General features: G+C 41.6%; 1 protein-coding gene across 9 annotated transcripts in view; it reads left to right on the top strand.

The window, feature by feature from the left end:
* ATXN7 (ataxin 7) overlaps positions 1-14,870 on the top strand; it is a 136,331-nt gene that overhangs the window by 35,234 nt on the left and 86,227 nt on the right. For 6 of the 9 annotated variants that reach the window (XM_037738031.1, XM_037738032.1, XM_017527352.2 and 3 more), the window contains 2 exons: positions 11,856-12,170; positions 12,412-12,480. In XM_037738031.1, coding sequence (XP_037593959.1) covers positions 11,867-12,170; positions 12,412-12,480 — 373 coding nt within the window. In that variant the 5' untranslated portion in view covers positions 11,856-11,866. Of the gene's footprint in view, positions 1-11,331; positions 11,455-11,855; positions 12,171-12,411; positions 12,481-14,870 lie in introns of those variants that run through there. The other 3 variants (XM_017527356.2, XM_037738033.1, XM_037738034.1) reach the window with 3 other exon arrangements.

The raw sequence follows: 14,870 nt of genomic DNA, 5'->3' as shown, positions 1-14,870 counted from the left end.
TAAATGTTATGCCACAATCAGGTTTTAGGCAACTGTAGCAAAAATGGTAGCATTTCAGACAACATGTGAAAGATAACATTTTTAGCAATATCAATCTGAAACAGCTTCACAAAGTGTGTTTTTGTATGGTTTGGGAAGCTATGAAGTCTTCACCTTATAAACAGTCCCTTAAAATTTTCTGGACTAAAGCTGAAGGGCCGTAATGCAGGGATACCTTTCAGTGATCATTGAAGTCATTGCATTGGATGTTGCTCATTGTGTCATGTCTGCAAGGTGCCAGAGAAGAGAGAAACAGGCTTTCCTCTATGGTGTCCAGTCACAAACAATGGAGTGGTATTGGGAGAAGTTAGAAGGAAACATGTTTGGCAGAATGCCAGAGGAGCTCTTTAGTGCCTAGTTTATGGAGTTTCCACTGTGTGCATGAAGATCGTCCCTGGGAGGAAAAGACTAGGAGGTGATTTACATGGAATACAGTGATGACTTGTGCTTTCTTGAATATTATACCAATGAAAAGATTATTATGATGCCAGGAAGTAAATGACCAAGAGGCAGAGAAAGAAGAGGAGTCACAAATTCAAAAGTCTGTAGAGGCCAGAGAGACCAGGGAGGGGAATAAAGTAAGCTAGGTGGAACTGTGAGAACATCCAGTCCATGATCCATCCAATGTGGCAACCCCTTCTCAGCATTAACAGATTGTAGGCCCATTATCTGTTCGTTCAACAAAGATTTATTGGATGCCAACCTATGTGCTATGTTCTCTACTGGGCACTGGGGATAAATTAGTATATCAAAAGGACAAATATCACTGCCATTGAATTGACACTTATTTTGTCTTAAGTAAAAATTGGATATGTTTATCATGTACAGTATATTCTTTTGAAATAGGTATTCATTGTGCAGTGGCTTAAATCAAGCTAATTAACATAGGCATTACTTTTCATGCTTATCATTTTTTATTGTGAGAGCACTTATTTAGTCTCTTTGTAATTTGCAAGAATGTTGTACATTGTTATTAACTAAGTAAGCATGTTTTGCAGTTGAGTTCTTGAACTCCTTCTTCCTAACTGAAATTTTGTGCCTTTTGACTAACTTTCCCTAAACCCCTCACCTCTATCCACTGGTAACCACCATTCTATTCTCTACTTCTATGAATTCAACTTTTTAAGATTCCACATATAAGTGAGATTGTTTGTCTTTCTGGGCCTGCCTTATTTCACTTAACATAATATCCTCCAAGTTCATCTATATTGCTGCAAATGACAAGAGTTCCCTTTAAAAAAAAAAAAAAATAGAGACAGGGGTCTCTGGCCTAGGCTAGTTTGGAACTCCTGAACCCTCGGCTCAAGTGTTCCTCCCACCTTGGCCTTCCAGTGTGCTAGGATTACAGTTGTGAGCTACCACATCTGGCTGGATTTCCTTCTTTTTAAAGATTGAATAGTATTCCATTGTGTGTGTGTATATTACACAGTGGAATATTACTTAGCCGTAAAAAGAAAGAAGTATTGATAACATGCTTCAGCATGGATAAAGCTTGAAAACATTTTGTTAAATGAAGGAAACAAAACATAAAAGACCACGTATTATGTGGTTCCATTTATATGAAATATTCAGAATAGGCACATCCATAGAGACAGAAAGCAGATGTCGTTTTCGGGGGTTGGGGAGGGAATGTGGGCAGTAACTACTTAATGAGTGCAGGGTTTCTTTTTGGAGTGATGAAAATGTTCTGGAACTATATAGTGATGTTGGGTGTACTACATTGTGAATCTATTAAATGTCATTAAATTGTACACTTTAAAATGGTTAAAGGCCTGGTTCAGTGGCTCAAACCTGTAAACCCAGCACTTTGGGAGGCCAAAGCAGGACAGTTACTTGAGTCCAGGAGTTTGAGACCAGCCTGGGCAACATTTGAAACCCCATCTCTACAAGAAAGTAAAAAAATTAGCTAGGTGTGGTGACATGCACCTGTAGTCTGTCTCATCTACTTGGGAGCTGAAGTGGGAAGATCACTCGAGTCTTGGAGGTTGAGGCTGTAGTGAGCCATCATTGCACCAGCTGGATTGTACTTGAGCCTGGGCAACAGAGTGAGACCATGTCTCAAAATAAATAAATAGTAATAAAATGATGAAAATGATGAATTGGCCGGGCGTGGTGGCTCACGCCTGTAATCCAAGCACTTTGGAGGCTAAGGTGGGTGGATCACCTGAGGTCGGGAGTTCAAGACCAGCCTGACCAACATGGTGAANTTAAAAAAAAAAAAAAAAAAAGAATTAATTAAAAAAAAAAGAAAATGGTGAATTTTATGTTATGTGAATTGTATTAAAAAATACAGCATTTAGAAAGACTTTCAGGAATGTGTACTTTATGTCTTGGATGTGAGAAGCTGGTTTAGCTAGGGTGGAGTCTTCGTAAGGGGGAATGGTGGATGCTAAGTGTGGGAAAAGGTTTGGCTAGATATTGAAAGATATTGACTGGCCAAGGAGTTTAGCAGCTGTAAATATAGCACCATATACTCCATGAGGAAGACGAAAACTCAAGAGAGGTTGGTGATCTGGGAATCCCAGCTGAGGATTGGGTTTCAAGCAAAGGAAGTGGCCTGTAGTTTTATCAGTCTGTGGCCTTGCTACTCACCTAATAAGGCTTTTGTGACAATGTCACGAAAGTTTCAATATTAGTTTAGAGTTTCTTCTTCTAAAAAAATCCTTATAAAAGGACATTCATCTTTTAAAATAATCATCCTGACTATAAAACTGTGTTGATAAAAAAATCAAAACATTATATAAATATGTATGTTAATAAAAAGTTCCTTTAAGTTTAAAGAATTAAAGCACCAGTAATTCTTTTACTCCTTGCTTCTTATATGGTAAATCCAGAGTAATCTAGATGGTTTTTTGCATAGACTTAGCATCATCATTATCATTATCATTGTGAATTTTTTACAAAAATAAGCACATATTATTCATATTATTTTGCATGTTTCTTTAAGAAATGTTTATTTTGGCTGTCTTTGTACTTCTTTCTTTTGGACCATTATATTATATGCTATTTTATTTGTAAAAACAAACAAAAAGTAGAAAAGTAAAGGCCACATACCTCTGTTAGAGGATGAGTTGTTGTAAAATGTAAGAGTAGCTAACATATACTAAGCACTTAATATGTGCCAGGCACTATTCTGAACATATTAATTTATTGAATCTTCATAAGTTGATGACGTAGATATTATTGTTACCTTCCTTTTGCAGACAAGCTAACTGAGGTACAGATGAAAAAATTATCCTGCCAACATCCAGAGTTAGGTGGTGGCAGAGATGGGTTCCAGGACCAGCTTCATCTCCAACTCACAGTTCCCATGAGGAATGCTGTGGTTGGTGGTGTCAGGTTTTACTTAGGGTTTTTCTTTTTTTTTTTCAAGAAAAGTCAATGTGGAATTTTTTGTGAAATTTTTCAAGTTTTAATATTGGCTTAAAAATTAGCTTTATTGAGATGTAATTCAAATGCCATAAATATACTCCTTTAAACTGTACAGTTAATGGTTTTTAGTGTATTTACAGTATTGTATAACTGTTTCTTCTATCTGGGTCAAAAACATTTTTAGCACCCACAAAGGAGACCCCATCCCATTCCTAAGCAGTCCTCCAGCTTCTCTTCCTTCAGCTCCTGGAAACCACTAATCTGCTCCCTCTCTCTACATATTTGCCTATTCTGGATAATTCACCTAAATGAAATCATATAATGTGTGACCTATTTGTCTTCTTTCATTTAGCATAATGTTTTCAAGATTCATTCATGTTGGAGCATGATGTATCAGTGCTTCATTCATTTTATAGGTGAATAAATTTTTTTTTTTTTTTTTTGATGGAGGGGATAGAGCCTTGTTCTGTTGCCCAGGCTGGAGTGCAGTGGCATGATCTTGGCTTACATCAACCTCTACCTCCTGGGTTCAAGTAATTCTCCTGCTTCAGCCTCCTGAGTAGCTGGGACTACAGGCACGCGCCACCATCCTTGGCTAATTTTTTTATGTTTTTAGTAGAGACGGGGTTTCACTATGTTGGCCAAGCTGGTCTTGAACTCTTGACCTCGTGATCTGCCTACCCGGCCTCCCAAAGTGCTGGGATTACAGGCATGGGCCACTGTGCCTGGCAATAATATTCTTTGTATAGATATACCACAGTTTGTTTATTCATTTGTTGATGGACACGTGGGCTTTTGGGAATAATGCTGCTAATGAGTATTAGTGTACAAGTATCTGTTTGAGATTCTGCTTTCAGTTCTTTTGAGTATATACCTAAAAATGGAATTGCTGGATCATATGCTAATTCTGTGTATAACCTTTTGAATAACTACCACTGTTTTCCACAGTGGCTGTACTATTTTTCCTGCCAGCAATGTATGAGGATTCCAGTTTTTTCATATCCTTGCTAACACTCATCATTTTCTGTTCTTTTGTTGTTATTGTTGTTTATTACAGCCATCCTAGTGGGTGAGAGGTGGTATCTCTGATTTTGATTTGCATTTTCCTGATGACTAATGACGTTGAACTTCTTTTGTTGCTGTTGTTAATTTACTGAGCTGGAAGAGTTCTTTCTACGTTTTAGAGTCAAATCCCTTATCAGATATATGATTTGCAAAAATGTGTAGGTTCTGGGGGTTTTCATTTTCTTGATGGTATCCTTTGAAACACAGAAGTTTAATTTTGATGAAGTTGAATTTACCCATTTGGCTCCATTTTTAAAAAGGAATGACCTGGTGAGTTAGATTGCAGTCTACTAACTGCCCACTTGTGATTGCTGCTCTGCTGCCACTGTCCCAGAAACCGTTTGGAAAAATCCTCATACTTTTTGAAAACACCTGTTTTCTGAAGAGATGAAGCGAGCTCTGAAAGGCAGAAAAGGCAGATTTCTCACCAGGAGCAGTTTTGTTTTGGTTCCCCTTTTCCACTCCTGAAGTTCCTTCAATTAGAACACTTTAACATAGACATGGAGGCATAGAGTAGGAAGTGGACAGAGGATTAAGGTATCCAGGTTTTGAAGATTTTATGTTGAACAAAAGAGAATATTGGTAAAAATAAAAGAATAAATTGGTGAATATAAATATTTGCCTTGAGCCATAGATGATTTCCTTTAAAATCAGAATGGCCATGAGAGTGCAGTTAGTAATTGTGTGTTTCTAGGAAGAAAGGTTTATGGACCAGTATATCTAGAAGTCATTTGGGGTAAGGTCAGTACAGAGAACCGTATTCATTCACAGTCATTCACACATATTAGTGAAAAATAGTTAAATTTGCAGGCCTTTAGCTCTATCAAGGAAAGGAAAGCTTTACTTTGGAGATAGAAAGGAAATGCAAGTTTTTGTAGAACAGTCTCTTTTGAGAAGCAGTACAAACCCAGATAGGCTCCTGCATCACAGCGCAAAGAAGGAATGTGGAAAATGAAGGGTGCTATGTTTGCTGCATCTGTGACTTTGCTTAGATCTGGACCTTGGCTGAGGAATGGAGGAAGAAACATCTGTGTTGTTCCTTCCCTCTTATACTAACACACCTGCACTGTTAGTCCTTGGGTTCCAACCAAAGGCATTTTGCTGACCAGTTTGGAGACATGGTTACAACTCATCCTGTGGTTGGTGGGAAGGTGGGTTCCAGGTTCCAAATAACACCCTTATGTTGGCAATGCAAACTGTTGATCTCTGGGAGACTAAATGTATGTCTCATTGTCACCTTGATTTCAGAGCATATACTCTTAACTCTAATCCATGAAACCCTGTGTTATAAAGGTGGGGATGAGTTCCCATGTGCTTAGAGGGCTCAGGAAAGAGTTTGTTAAAGAAATGGAATTTGTGGAAGAACTTTGAACAGTAGGATTTCAGCTAAGGGAGGGAAACTGTTACAGATGGAATGACCTATATGAGCGGAGGCTTGGAAGCTGGTATTTGGATGGGGTTGGGATGGGGGCATGTTTGAAGTTCTGAATTTGTCATGTGGGCTGGATCATAGTTTACCTGTAGGAGGCAGTTGAACACTTTAGAAGTGGTGGAGTTGAGGCAAGGCAGACTGTAGAGGACCTTGAATGCTAGAAGTTTTTATTTATTTCAGTGGGGAGCCCCTAAAAATGTTAGAGCAAACACTAACATGGCTAAGCCATAGTTCAGCAAGATTGGTCTGATAGTACAGCATACATAGATTAGAATTAGCGCTTACTATGTGGCAAGCATGGTGCCAATAATAATAGCTGACACAGTGTGCTTTTGCACTGTTAATTTCTTTAATAATAGCTGACACAGTGTGCTTTTGCACTGTTAATTTCTTAATTTTTCTCATACTCTTATAGATGTAGAAACAGGTACAGAGAGGCTAAGTGATTTCCCCAGAGTTACACAGCTCATAGTGGTAGAAGTGGGATTCAGCCTGGGTGGAGAGGCCCTAGAACCCATGCTCTTAATGGCTGAGCCCAAAAAATGGTGATATTTATGCCACTTCAGTGAAAGCTCTGTCAGTGCAAAGCTATATAGGATATTATGTGTAACAACTTGTTTAATCTGCAGTTCATGGCAGCTGAGGCAGTACACTAGAACACTATAGTCAACTTCCTTTTATAGCTGAATATTGGTTCAAATTTTCCATTCCTTGTCTTTTTTTTTTTTTTTTTTTAAACAGGGTCTTGCTCTGTCATCCAGACTAGAGCACAGTGGCATGATCTCAGTTCACTGAAGCCTCAATCTCCCAAACTTAAGCAATCCTCCCACCTCGGCCTTCCAAGTAGCTGGGACTATAGGCACATGCTGCATGTCTGGCTGTTTTTTTTTTGTTTTTTTTTTTTAATTAAATTTTTACTAGAGATGATGCCTCACTATGTTGCCCAGACTGATCTCTAACTCCTGAGCCTTGGCCCTTCAAAGTGCGGGGATTACAGGCATCAGTCCATCATGCCCAGCCTCCATTCCTTTTCTATAACTTAAAACCTTCTATTTTTAAAAAAACTCCTCGGCCTAAGGACTTTAAATCAACATTTCAAATCAAGTTTGTCATAAAACTACAAGCCAGTTTGAAATCCTTAGAAATGCTAGGCATTATTAATTAGCTTTTGTGTTATAATTTATTACCTTTAATATGTGTATTTTTAATTTTTCTTCTCTTTTCAAACAATTTACTATTAGTGGTGAATGTTTCTTTGACAGAATTCATATGTGCATGCACACATATGATTAAGAAAACAATAAAAAAATTCAAGGCTTTGAGATATTTAGCAAGTGGTACATTTTACTGTAGAATGAGTATGTGTACAGGTTAAGTTTTCAAAAAGCTATTTATGTCTTTAAGTCCTCACTTTTGCAACTATCATTATTCCTAATTTTGCACTTGATTGCTGTCAATTCCAGCCACTGAGCTGATGAATTCAATTTACTCTTTCACTGTTCTCCCTCTACTGGAATGCTGATATTCATGACAAACCGTAAGGTATTTCACTAGAGGGAGCACAGTTAAGGAAAGGCTTGCCCTTGTGCAGAATACTGCCATGGCCCTCTTTGGGGAAGAAGGAAGGAAAGGAAAAGATGTGGTCAGAGGAGTGAGAGAGGATTTGAACAAAGGCTCAGCCAATTTTAGGAGGATATGAAGAAACCAAAGCCAACACATTCCTAATTTAGTGGATCTGAGTTTCCTGTTACTGAAATGACTTCAGTTCTTTGGGGTTGATAATGGACATTGAATCTGTTACAAACCCTGTAATTTACACAGATAAATATACTGTAGTTGCTGTTTTTCAAGTTTATTAAAATGTATTGGGACTGGTGGTTTTTTTACAATTAAAAATGGTTGTGTAGGATCTTGTATCTTAGAAATGTTTTGGGTAGTTTTAGCCTTTTTACATTAAACTGGATTTAATGTTGGAAAGGTCAACCTATTTGATTTTTGGTTTTTGTACATTGTGATACCTTTGGTCTTTGAACAAAACATTTTATGAGTGCAAAGAATCCTGTTTGTAAAGAGAGACTTACTACTCTTGGCATCTACTGAGAACATCCCTAAATTTGGATGATGAAATAAGACCACATTTTAAATACATCATTGGAAGAGATGAAATGCACAAAATTTGCAGTTCTTCACCTTTAACAGCCCAGTTCTTAAGCCATATATGATCTAGTTGGTGGTAACAGTTTTTTTCCACAAGAGTGTTCTGATGAATTGTTTCCCCCTCTTCCTACTTTTCTCACATACTCAGTGAAATTACTATCTTGTGTCTGCCCTGGTGCCTAGTAGAGTGCCTGGTCTGTAGCAGGCAATCAGGAATTGTTGAATAAATTGAATGCTCATTAATCAAGCCTTATAAAATGAATATTACTTCAGTGTGAAGACAGTGAAGTTCCATAGAGTTACAAGGCATCCTCAGAAATGCACTGGCAGAAGCACTGATTGATATTATACAGGCATAGTACTATATTAAAATAACATATTAAATGAATGTAAATTGTATTGGCTTGGTGTGGTGGCTCCTGCCTGTAATCCCAACACTTTGGGAGGCCAAGGCAGGAGGACTGCTTGAGCTCAGGAATTTGACACCTGCCTGGGCAACATAGTGAGACCTCGTCATCTCCACACACAGACACACACACACACACACACACACACACACACACACACTATATATTTATATTCTTGTATTTATATATATATATAAATACATTTATATATAAATATTCTTATATTTGGTGGTATGGGAAGGGGATTATCTAGGTAAGAGGTCATCAAGCTCTTTACTGTGGGGCTGTAGGTAATAAAAGTAAGACTGGCTTTCTGTTGTATTCTTGCTTATAAACAGTGTGCTTTTCATAAAGAACACTTTTTAAAGTTGCCAAAATGCATATATCAAATGCACTGTCTCAGCTTGCAGTTTTGACTTTTTCTGGTGACTCATTCCAACTTTAAGGAAACCTCTAACAGCCGTGGATATCAGAACATTTCTAGAAGTTAGGACTTTTTTATGGATGAAGAAAGAGTGGATAAAATGAATTGGCTGCAGCAAAAGAGAGTTGGATGGAGCAGTACCACGAATTGCTCATCAGTCTCTTGTCCCCATATCTTCTTCAGTTTGATAGTAAGTTTCCTAAAGGAGCTTAGTTTGATATAAGACACTTATTTATAGTGCTTATTTATGAGATTTCTCAATAATTGGTAGCTATTAGTTTTGAGTATTGAGGTACTCAATAATTAGTAGCTGCTATTAGTAATAATTTCCCTTCATAACTATCATAATGCCAAGAGGATACTTACTTTTTTCATTTTAAGCCCTGTTGTGTTTTCTTTATGAAACCAATCAAAAACTTTGAAGAAGAAAGAGGTATCATGCAGGAATTGGGAAAGAAGTTGAAGTACTCTAAATTGCTATGTTGATCCCCATTGGCTACAAGTCATATTAATGAATCTTGAAATCGTTTCACATGAAAAAGAGGAAAATCAAGCAATGTCTTGAGGAAGTAGGACCATACTTCATGTTTGCCATTCTCCTTAATTTTTGTTCTCACTCTGCACTTTCAGGGATCTGAAGAGCTATACTCAACAAGCAAGCTCTCTTTGTTATCTGTATGGCTTGGTGGCTGCAAGCTTTTCTTTTCAATGGAAGCTTCAAATGCCATTAAAATACAAATTTTTATTTTTCTTAAATGTAGAATTTCAAAATTCCAAGTAATTAATAAATTATGTACTTCAGGAGAACAGAGAGGTTGGGTGTTAACATGTAATTACTCAGATATTACAGTGATTTGGAATGAATGAAGAATTGAAAATCTGCACAAAGGTCATCTAAGCTAATGTTAAAAGTTAGGAGGGAACTCAATTCCTGTCAAGGGAATTATATGTTTTACCCCTGTGCATTTTTCTCATTGATAGTCTTATGGAGGAAGTTAATGCTTTGGAAATGATTTTTAAAATTAAATGTTTCCAATCATTCCTACTATTTTGGATATTTTGATAAGAACAGGAAGTAAACATTGTTTCACTTTTTGGACTTTTTTCCAGGAAAAAAATTTGCAGACTTATTTTTAAATCTTTCTAAAATAAAAAGGTGTGTATGTATATGTATTATTTGTGTGTGTGTGCGCGTGCGCCTTTAAATTGTGAACCCCAAATAAACCCGCTCTACTAGTTCCACCTTATATTTGGGTTGCAGTAACATTTCTTTATTAATTTTTATGCGTATGTAAACTTTTTTGTGTTTCTACAAGTTGGACCAACAAAGAAGTTGGCCACCTCTGTCACACCAGATGTTTGAGGTGGAAAAAAAAAAAAAAAAGAAAAAAATCATTCTGCTTCCTCCCCATCTAGTCGGAGAAAGCACTTATGAACAAGCGCCTCTGACACACATTACAGGAGTGCTGATACTACTGCAGTGTGAAACATGCTGATAAGAATCATTGTTTTTGTCTTAGGCTTCAAATTTTCACATCAATTTCATATAATAGTAATAATATCAACACTTAATTGAAAATGGTGTGGTCTGCTACTGTTTCAAGTGTTTTGAATGCTCTAGGTCATTAAGTAGCCTTTAATTTTCCCATCTGTAGCCTATCACTAAGCAAATGTGTGTGTTGGGGAGGGGTGCTACGTTTTGTGGGCCAATGCTTAATTTACCGAACAAAATTTGACCGAAAACAGTATTTTCTAAACATGTTTTGTAGCAATTCCTTATATTCCACTAATCCCTGGTGTCTCGTCCTGCCCAAGAAAAGACAAGCAGAAAGAGGGAAGCACTAATAACTTGAGTTAAAAATCAGATTTTTATTTTGGGGGTGAATAAATCACTTCCAGGACCAATGGAAGCCCCAAAATTGGGCTGGTGCCTCTAAAACATGTAGACGAATTAAACCTCCTCTCGGTTTGTTTCACTCTCCTCCATTCCCTCTCACACTGATCTCATGGTCTCTCTTTGATGGACGAGTTCAAGTTCCCCGGGCGCACAATTGTGACTTCCAGTTGCGGGTCGGGGGCACACGTGTGGGCAGCGTGGCGCGCACGGGCTACTTCGTCCTGACACCTGGGCTGACACCTGGGCGGCAATTCGTTACCAGCCCAAGGTTCCCTGCGTGCCCAGCGTCTGCTTGGCGGCGGCTTCCCATTCATGCTTTTGACAACTGCGCGGCTGTCCCCAAGCCGAGGGCAAAGTGCCCCCTGCACCAGCCTCTCCCACGCTGCCCTGGGGCCAGCCGGCCGACTCCTCCATAGGTGGTTTGCATTTCCGACTTCGCCCTGGCTCCACTCCGGGGGCTTGACGTGCAAACTTCGCCGGAGCGAGCTGAGAGGGAGGGACCGGCAAGTGGGAGGAGGCGGCGGGAGGCGCCTCCGCTTAAGGGAGCCGACCGGGCGCCGCCGCTCGGACTGACGGGCGGACGGAAGGAAGGAAGGAGCGGGCAGCCGGGCCGGGCCCGGGGATGCGAGCGGCCGCCGGGTGGGCAGCTGGAGGACCTGGGGTGCGGCTCGGGCTTCCCAGCGCGGGCTGCTGTGGTGGGGCGCGGGGCTGGAGCGGGGTCACTCTGGCGCCGGCCTCCGGTCCGGTGCCGGCCTCCGCGTCGGGTCCCCTGGGCAGAGGCAAGCAGGGGACCCAGCGCCGCGGTGGCGGGCCGCGGGCCGCCAGTCTCCTCCCTCCGGGGGCCGCAAGAGTCGAAAGCGAAAGCTAGTCCGCTCCGCGGACTTTGCGCCCGGGGCTGGGGGTGGCCGCGAGGAGGCGGGTTCAGGGGGTTGGGCGGCTGGGGGGCGATGTCAGCGCGCCCCACCCGGTCCGCGGGCCACGCACGCCGCCGGAACTCCCCGGCGCCTCCTTAAAAAGCGTCCCCCGCGCGACTCTTTTCCCCCTTTTTTTGTTACATTGTAGGAGCGGAAAGAATGTCGGAGCGGGCCGCGGATGACGTCAGGGGGGAGCCGCGCCGCTCGGCGGCGGCGGGCGGCGCAGCGGCCGCGGCCGCTCGGCAGCAGCAGCAGCAGCAGCCTCCGCAACCCCAGCGGCAGCAGTCGCCGCCGCCGCCGCCGCGGCGCCCACGGCCGGAGGACTGCAGGCCCGGCGCCGCCTCCACCTCGGCCGCGGCAATGGCGACGGTCGGGGAGCGCAGGCCCCTGCCCAGTCCTGAAGTGATGCTGGGACAGTCGTGGAATCTGTGGGTTGAGGCTTCCAAACTTCCTGGGAAGGACGGTGAGTGTCCACGCGCTCTTCCCCTCTTCACTCCCCACCCCACGACCCCTTCCTCCACCTCACCTCACCTCCCCCTCGCCCCCGTCCTGTGACCCGCCCCCTCGAGGGGCCGAGATGCTATCGTTCGCTGGGTTGCGGAACGCGGAGGTGCCCACACCTACCCTGTGCGTGCGTGAGCGTGCGTCACACTCCCAGCCACTGACCTGCCTCTCCCCTCCTCCTGTGTGTGTATATCTCCTAGGGACAGAATTGGACGAAAGTTTCAAGGAGTTTGGGAAAAACCGCGAAGTCATGGGGCTCTGTCGGGAAGGTGAGTCCAGCCCCTCTGATGGAGTTTGTGCAACCCCCTGGGAAGTTTCCTGGGCGCTTCACCCGGGCCGGGAACTTCAGCCCACGATACCGACTTCCCCCGTGCCTGTAACGATGCTCCCTGAGGAGAGGAGGGAGGGAGAGGGCAGAGTGCTTGGAAAGTCTGGTTTGGGGGCCTCCTGTAATCTGGAGTCTCCGGAATACTTCTGTGGCCAGGCAGGAGCAGCATTTTTGGTGATGAGCACTGGGAACCGGTGGGAAGTTTAACCTAGATCTCTGCAGTTCTGACACCCTTACGGAGAAACACGAATAGAGGAAGGATTTCTTAGCTATGAAACATTTCCACAAATGCTTAGGGGATATTTTCTGTTGGCAGTCAAAGCGAATTTTGAACTTAAAGACAATGCTTTACCTATTTAGTCTTATTTCTGTGGGAGTTAAGGTACAAGTTGAGGATGCTACAAAAAGATCGTCGTAACCCAGAGTGCAATTGGTCAGATTTTTTGTGAGCCGCCAAGATCGGGGGGAAAGAAAGCCAGAACTTTATTTGGTAAAACAAGCCTTTACTACCCGTAGCTAGTGAAATCAGGGTCTAATTATTGGTTAGTTTTAAACTGTTTGATAAAAAGACACTCTAGGGAAATAGCTGTAGCTAAGGGTATGCCTCCAAATGAAAGTCAGGCCAGGTATCTGGAAACCGTCGGACTTTTCCTTGAGATTTTCTTTTTCTTTGAATGGTCAGCTTTCGCTGTCTAATACCTGCACTGGGCCTGGGCACACTGTGGTCAGAAAGAAATTCTGAAGTCCAGTGAACTTTGGGTTCAGTTTCAAGTTATTTTTTCGGTGAGTTAGGACAAGGCTTTGAGTGAGGTTTGGAATACTGAGTTTACAGTCCCCAAGTGCAATTTTATCTCTCACTTGTAGCCATTTAATTTGGCAGAATTTTTGTCTATGGTCCAAGAATAGGTAGAACTTTGGCAACTGTTTGCCCAAAAGTCCTTAGTTTGCCCATTGTTACTGTTTTCATATTTCCTTCTTGTTTTTCACACGTGCTTTTTCTTCACTTAATTCTGTTTAGATTTTTTTTGAGTTGGCTGCTTGTTGGCCTCTTGGCACTGGGAGGAAGAGTAATACCAGCGACAGCTTGATGAGAGCGTCCGATTGGAACAGATTATAGAACAAATTAGTCGATTTTTAAAATGAGAATTGCTGTTTGAGGGTAAAGGAAAGCGAGGGAAAGCACAGGATTTGTTGATGATGTTGCAATAGGAAAAATCAGTTGCTAGTCCGGTTTTAGTGTTGAATTGGCAGCCTGCCTGGGCTTAAAAAATTAAAATCCCTAGGTAGCAGCTAGCATAGGAAGCAGTTGGAGTATAGCTTTAGAGGACCTGACGCACTCTTGTTCTTAGTTTTGATTCTCTGGGTATGGATACATTTCCCATCAAGGATTTCTAAATCTGTGTGAAAACAAGATTCTAATTATCAATAATTCTGCTGTAAAGGATGAGTTAAGTGTATTAATGTTTAACTGGGTGCCGTGATCTGGACAGGGATCCAACCAGATTAAGGGGACTGTACCTAATTTTTGCTGTATGTGTTATTTTCTGTGGGGATGCATTTATCATCAGATTTTCCTCGAAGGCCTTAAACTACCTGCTTGAGTCACAAAGGGGACCTGGATCTTGTTAGTGTTTTTTAACGGTTCCCTTCCTCCCCGTTTTAAAGCTGCTCTAACCATTTAGAGGATGCTGTAGCTATCAGGCCACTTGAAACTTACATGTTTCTGACCGGAGACTGAAGTTTTAAATTCAGTCAGCTGTTCATTTGTTTGTGATGTGTTGTGGATTTTCTGGGGATATTTTAAAATCTAAGCTTGCGTATGTCTAGCACTCAGTGGACCTTTATGTTCTACTAGCAGGCTATTATAGGCTGCTTCAGAAATGAAAATACATTTAATACTATCAAAACTAGTTAGATCATTATTCATTGTCTGGTTAAGATTATCTGCTACCAAGGAAAGATGTTCTGAAGCTAAATTCATACTGATTTCTCTGGTTAAATTGAAGAAATATGTAGATAAATTGATCATGTGAATGAATCCCTGAAGTCAGAAACACCTCTTTTTTTTTTTTTTTTTGAGACAAGTCTCACTCTGTCCCCCAGGCTGGAGTGCAGTGGGAAGTTTTCAGTTCATTGCAGTCTCTGCCTCCTGGATTCAAGCGATTCTCTGGCCTCAGCCTCTGGAGTAGCTGGGATTACAGGCACATACCACCACACCTGGCTAATTTTTGTATTTTTAGTAGAGATGGAGTTTTACCATATTGGCCAGTCTGGTCTCGAACTCCTGACCTCAGGTGATCCGCTAGCCTTGGCCTTCCCAAAGTGCTGGGA

This window comes from Cebus imitator, unplaced genomic scaffold, assembly GCF_001604975.1.
Source record: "Cebus imitator isolate Cc_AM_T3 unplaced genomic scaffold, Cebus_imitator-1.0 Scaffold48, whole genome shotgun sequence".
Taxonomy (NCBI): domain Eukaryota; kingdom Metazoa; phylum Chordata; class Mammalia; order Primates; family Cebidae; genus Cebus; species Cebus imitator.
This window is presented reverse-complemented; position numbering and strand designations above follow the sequence as displayed.